This window comes from Pteropus vampyrus, unplaced genomic scaffold, assembly GCF_000151845.1.
Source record: "Pteropus vampyrus isolate Shadow unplaced genomic scaffold, Pvam_2.0 Scaffold1000004870, whole genome shotgun sequence".
NCBI lineage: Eukaryota > Metazoa > Chordata > Mammalia > Chiroptera > Pteropodidae > Pteropus > Pteropus vampyrus.
Window position 1 is genome coordinate 1 of NW_011919272.1, and position 6,449 is coordinate 6,449.

At 66.3% G+C, this 6,449-nt stretch overlaps 1 protein-coding gene across 1 annotated transcript; it reads left to right on the plus strand.

Moving 5' to 3' along the window:
- Positions 1 to 7: 7 nt before the first annotated feature.
- Positions 8 to 6,384, plus strand: LOC105311555 (solute carrier family 17 member 9-like; the record flags this gene model as incomplete). Its single annotated transcript, XM_011387529.2, has 7 exons — positions 8 to 1,044; positions 1,375 to 1,514; positions 3,145 to 3,244; positions 4,556 to 4,686; positions 5,051 to 5,147; positions 5,432 to 5,528; positions 6,108 to 6,384. Coding segments are annotated over exons 1-7 (970 nt in total), but the record flags the coding sequence as incomplete, so codon positions are not given.
- Positions 6,385 to 6,449: the final 65 nt, after the last annotated feature.

Here is a 6,449-nt window from a genome sequence, read left to right on the forward strand (position 1 = left end):
ACGCTCGCCCCCTCGTTTTTAAGAAGCACGCTTCGTCTTTGGGAACAGATCTGGGTTTACAGGGGTGCTGCAGGGGCAGCACAGTGTCTCCGTCCCCTCCAAACCCTGCCCCCCAGTCACATCGAGATGAGCGTCCTTGTGTTTGTCACCGGCAGTGAGCCGATCTTGACACAGGATTGCAAAACGGAGTCCACAGGGCATTCGGCTTTCTGCGCCTTCTCTCTGATGTCCCCTGGCATCTCCCGGCTGTGGAACTTCCTGACTGCCCTCGGTTTCGGTGACCGATAGTCGAGGAGCGCTGGCCAGGGGTGCCATGGACAGTGTCTCTGTGGACACTTGTCTGGTGACCTTCCCAGCACCAAGGCTGCCTCGCCCCAGCTCAGGACCCTCCAGGGGGCCCCACAGCACTGTGTCCCTCGCTGGCCGCCCAGCTCTGCCTGCCCAGGGCCCTCCTCTGGGCAGGCTCAGCTTTCCCAGGGGCCCTGCAGGGGCCGGCCATCCTGCTCCCACTGCGGGAGGGTCCTACCCCAGCCGAGGGGCCCTTCCCCTCCGCCTCAGCGGGGGTCCTCTTGCCCAGCCTGCGCCCCCTCAGCAGGGTCCTGGCTGTCGGCTCCCACTGGCTGCCATCCTGGGCCCTCTGGGTCCATGGCCATGGGGGTTTGTGTAACCCACCCTGTAGCCAGCCACGCAGGCTGCTCCCAACCTCTGCTGTTAGGGCGACATCTCCAGAGTCTGCCTTGGAGAGGCATTTAGACGTTCGAGAGGTGGCTACGTCCTGCTTTCGACATGCACGGAGGGGGTCTCTGCCTCTCCCAGGCCTCACCCCCACACCCCCCACCGCCACAGGCCCGAGTGCCAGGCATGGACGGCGACGCTGCTGCTGGGCACGTGCCTGCTGTACTGCACCCGCGTCAGCATGCCCGTGTGCGCCGTCTCCATGAGCCAGGACTTCGGCTGGAACAAGAAGGAGGCCGGCATCGCTCTCAGCAGCTTCTTCTGGGGCTACTGCCTGACCCAGGTTGTGGGCGGCCACCTGGGGGACCGGTAACGCCCTGCTCCCGAGCCCGGCTGCTGCTACTCCCAGGGGAGGGGGCTCCAGGGCATTAACTTGGGGAGAGGCCCTGCCCAGGGGCGGGGGATGGGCCCTGGGGGACTGGAGGCCCATGTGGGGGGCGGCGCACAGCTCCCCTCAGGGACTCAGCGCCCTGCTGAGGGCTCCGGGGCTGTGGGCACAGAGGGGCCACGCTGGGCCCTGCTCTGTCGCCTTGGCCCTGCTGCAGAGGGCTGCTCCAGGATGGATGGCACGGGCCCCTGCTACGCCCGGTGGCTCAGCCCGGTCGCCGCCCGGTCACCGTCTTCTTGTCGCCCCTTCAGGGTCGGGGGTGAGAAGATCATCCTGCTTTCGGCCACGGCCTGGGGCGTCATCACCACGGCCACCCCGCTGCTCACGCACCTGGGCGGCGCCCACCTGGTCTTCATGACCTTCTCACGCATCCTCACGGGCTTGCTCCAAGGTAGGGCGCCGCAGCCGAGAGCGAGTGTGTGTGCGTGCATGCGTGTGCTGGCCTGTGCGTGTTCGTGCCAGGGGGCACTGAGCATGCGTGCGCTGGTGCGAGCTCCCCGTGTGGTGTGCCTCACACCGCCTTGTCGAGCAGGTGCGTCACTGCCTCAGCGCCGTGGCTGAGAAGGCCCCAGGACACTCCAGCCTGGCCCGGGCAGTGCAGGGCGGTCCCCAGGGGCAGTCCCCAGGGGCCGTCCCCGCGGACAGCTGCCTGCCTGGCGCCTTCCCCGGGCCGCCGGGTGTATGGCCATGCCTTGGGATCTGACCGCTTTCCCTTTCTAGAAACGCTTTACAGCCTGGCACGTTTGAACGTCAGGCGTCTCCCGTGCCCTAAAGGCTCCTCTGGGGACCTGGGCGGCAGCCAGGTTGCCGTGTGCTAACCATCAGTGTCTCCAGGCTGACGGGCACGGTGGGGACCCCAGGTTTCCCAAGACCTCTGGCTCCCACGTTCCGGGGCATTAAACTTCTGGAGGGCCCCCAGAGATGCCGGTGGTCCAGCCGAGTGGGTGGCAGGGGGTGCACAGCCCCCCTCTTCCCGAGGGAAAGGGTAGTCCCTGAGCTCCTGCCACACCAGCAGCGTCGACAGCACGGGAGCCATCCAAGCGTGTGGGCTCTGGGCCCTTCCTCGCTACATCTCCCCACCTGCTTCAGACCAGGCCCTGCTGTCCCTCAGATCCTGGGGCGCAGCCCCCGAGACCCAGGTCCCCTGGGATTTACCTATGCCTTCTTTCTGACCAGCCCCACCGGTCCGGGCCCTGCATGGTCTTGGTGGTCCAGAGCAGGTTCCTGGGCCCCTGGGAACCCACCGCATGTGCCCCCCACGTGGCCCAGAGCTAGTGCTCTATCCTGTGGGCACAGGTCCCAGGGCTGGGCCGTAGGGCACCCACGTGGGGCCCTCGACTCGGGCTGTTTCTCTCTGTCCCCCTGGGGGTATGGGGAGTTCCCTGTGCGGCCGGGCTGTGGCCCATGCAGGAGACAGACCAGGGCTCAGGGCAGCTGTCACCCTGGGTGACCGGCACTCAGCATGGATAGGGGAAGGCAGCCCCTGTTTCTCAGCCCACACCCAGAGCTTTTGGAAAATAACACAGTGTAACGGTCAGGAGCTGCCGTTTCGATGCAGTTTTCTGAAATGAGATTTTGAAATAATTATGGATTCACAGGAAGTAGCGAAGACACATACAGGAAGGTCCCACGCGCCCTCCCCCGCCTGCCCGTGGCACTCTAGGACCCAGCAGTGAGGTTCTGCTGGGCCGTTCAGGTCTCACTGGTTCTATGTGGGCTGTGTGTGTGAGTGTGTGACGGCAGGGGCTAGTGTGACAGCATGTGCGTGTGTGACCGCGTGTGCCGGTGCGGTCAGTGTGTGCGCGTGTCACGTGTGCATGCATGTGCGTGGCAGAGCCAGGTCTCTGCAGGTCCCTCAGGGTGAGGCTGGCACGAGGGGCACCCAGCCTGGCCCATTGTCATCAGGCCCCGGAGAGCTCCCAGCCGGCTCTCGCCCTCCGCCAGCTGCCCTCGCCGGCCCCTGGAGCCCTGGGGACCCGGTGCCACGTGGGCCTCGGGCCTCGGCACTCTGTTCATTCCAGGGCTCTACTTCCCCGCGCTGACCAGCCTGCTGTCGCAGAAGGTCCGGGAGAGTGAGCGAGCCTTCACCTACAGCGCCGTGGGCTGCGGTTCCCAGTTCGGGTGAGCCCCCCGGGGGGGCGGGCGCGGGTGTGCTCCTGGCAGAGCTCCGGAGGTGGGCTGGGGAGGGCCACAGCCTGTGTGGGTGACACGGGAGGGCGGGCTCTGAGCGCCGGAGGCGCTGGCTGCCGCTTCCCATCTCTGCAAAGTGCTTCCCTTTGGGCCTTTCCTGTCCCCTGGTGCTGGCGGCAGGTGACGGGGGTTGGCGGGGGGCCATTCTGGTGGGGGAGGTGGCCTGCGCTCAGTCTGGAGGAGACATGTCGTGTCATGTTCCTCCGTGAGCCACCCAGAGGTCCATGTGGAGGCCTCACTCGGGGCAAGGAAGTCTCGCGTCCTGATAGGACCTCGTGCCCCCCCCACCCCCGCCTCAGGCCCGTCCCTTCACTGCTCTGCGGTCCAGGCAAGAATTCAGCGGGTGGGGTGCCTGTGGATGGGCCAGGAGCAGCCCAAATAAAAGCCCCAGGCACCCAGTGCCATGTGACTTCAGATCAGCAATGGGGGACATACTTGCACAAGGGAAGATTCCTTGTTTTTCTGAAACGCCATTCGCCTGGGCCTCTGTGTGTGTGTATTTGTGTGTGTGTGTGTGTGTGTGTGTGTGTGTGCGCGCGCGCGCGCGCGCGCGTGCGGGGGGGTGGAGAGAGGGACTGTGCCCACCTCACAGACGGAAAAAAGGAGGCTCGGAAGGAGGGCAGCCCCCATGGGCTTGCTGGCCGGAGCGTGGGCAGGTGCCCGGTGCTGCGTGCGGCTCGGCGGGCAAAGCCACGGCAGGCGGGGCCAGGAGCGGGAGCAGCTGCGTCTTCAGTGCGGGCACCAGCTTTCCTCCCGTCTCTTTAAAGGTCTCCTGGCCGACCCTTGGCAGATGGGGGACACAGGGCAGGGCTAGCCGGGGACCAGTCCCTGAACAGACAGGAGACCGCTGTGCAGGGAGGGGTGGGCCCCAGGGCCTTTTAGTGACAATGCCATCAGCAGGACGTGCTTTTTTGCGTTCAGAAACCTTAGAATTCCGTCCTCTCCGATAAGAGAAGCCAAAACAGCATGGAGGTTTGATGCCGACGTGTTCTCGAGAAAACTCTCTCGAGAACACGGCCTTTTCCAGTTTAACGAGATGCGCACCACAATCCTAGGCCCACGTGAAGCCCTGGAAGCAAGACGTTCGAGAAACGCAGGGTCCCGTGCCGCGTCACGCTGCGTGGCGTCCGGAAGTCTGCCGTCCCATGGGGCCACCCGGGTTCCTGGGGACTCGGCAGGCACTGGCTCAGAATCTCTTTGGGTGAAACTGAGGGTCATCGTCATGCTCCCTCTGCTTTCCAGGACGCTGATGACGGGGGCCGTGGGCTCCCTGCTCCTGGACTGGTACGGATGGCAAAGCGTCTTCTACGTGTCCGGTGGCCTCACCCTGCTGTGGGTGTGTTACGTGTACAGGTACCTGCTGAGTGAACAAGGTAACCGCGGCCGGGTGGGCGAGTGCCGTGAACACAGCTACCAGGAGGGCCAGGGCCTGGCCCCCGGGCCCCGCCGGCCGCCGCCGACCCCGGCGCATCGGCAGGGACCCGGCGCTGCGGCTCGGCGGGCAAAGCCACGGCAGGCGGGGCCAGGAGCGGGAGCAGCTGCGTCTTCAGAGGGCAGACGGCGGGCTGGGGGGACTCGGGGTTCGGGGTGAGGAAGGAGAAAGCAGGTTTGGTCAGACTCCACGTAAACGGGTACCCGCAGCACCAGGCACGGCAGACGGCCCCCCGTCACCGGGCCTCGGAGCAGCCCGTCCCCTGACTCAGAGCAGCTTTCACGAGGGACGCTTGCTCTCTCCAGATCTCATCCTGGCCGTGGGTGTTTTAGTGCAAGGCCTGCCGGTGGCCAGGGACACCAGGGTCCCCTGGAGACAGCTCTTCCGGAAGCCTTCTGTCTGGTGAGCCGGCTGCCTTGGGGGTCACCATATGGGGCAGGGACGGTGGCAGGGCACCCTGCGTGTCCCCAGCACCAACCGACCACAGAGCCGGCATGCCTGGGTCTCACAGGGCCTCTAGCCGCCCTGGGGGTTGGGGACAGGGGCCAGGCCTGGGTCTCACGGGGCCTCTAGCCGCCCTGGGGGTTGGGGACAGGGGCCAGGCCTGGGTCTCACGGGGCCTCTAGCCGCCCTGGGGGTTGGGGACGGGGCTGGGGTGGTGGCCTGAGCCGTGCCCATCCTCACAGGGCAGCCATCTTCTCCCAGTTCTCGGCGGCCTGCTCCTTCTTCATCCTGCTGTCCTGGCTGCCCACCTTCTTTAAGGAGACGTTCCCCAGTTCCAAGGTGGGTGGGGCCGAGCCAGCCTGCTGGGGGGCCCCTGGCCGCACTCCCTACCTGGAGGCCCTAACGGCCTGGCCCAGGGCCTGGAGAGGCTCCCCCAAGCCCAAGACCCCCCATGCCCAGGTTCCCCTGACGCCCAGAGCCCCCCATGCCCAAGGCCAGCTGCATCTGTGAGGGGCGGGAAGGCACAGCCCCACACCCCCGTGATGGCACACTTGCACCAGGACTGGCCACTTGCAGACGGTCAGTCCTGAGGAGGGGCTGGCAAGGACCTGATGCAGACAAGAGTGTCACTTGCTGGTCAACTTGGCTTGCTCCACCCGGGGCCCCCTGAGCTGCGCATTGCTGGGCCGGGGTGCACCCTTGCCTCTGCCGACTGTGGCTGGGGAGCCATGAGGGAGACTTGGCCTCAGGGGAGTGCTGGGGGCCCGGTGGAGCCCGGTGGAGCCCGGTGGGGATGGGTCAGGACCAAGGAGGCCCGGCCTGTGAGCAAGGAGAGCTTTGATGGGCAGTGGGTGTGAGTGGCCATGTGGCCGAGCTGCCCTGGCCAGCTCTGAGGCCCCTCCCCGCCCTTCCCCGCAGGGCTGGGTGTTCAACGTGGTGCCCTGGCTGGTGGCCATCCCGGCCAGTCTGTTCAGTGGGTTTCTCTCTGACCATCTCATCAGCCAGGGTGAGCCTGGGCATGGGGATGGGCCGGGGCCTTGCGGGCTTCGCCTCACCCTGGGGGGCAGGGAGGCACCTGTCCTGGGGGTGCAGCTACCGCGATGGGAAGTGGCCATGGCTCCCGAGGACCAAGCTGTGAGTGGGACCCCCGGCCCCTTAGAGCCAGCCCGGAGACTTCCTAGCCTCAATTTCCCCAGTGAGGGCAGGGCTGGGGTGCAGCGAAGGGATTCGAGGCCCACTGTGACTGTGGCGCTAACCCCC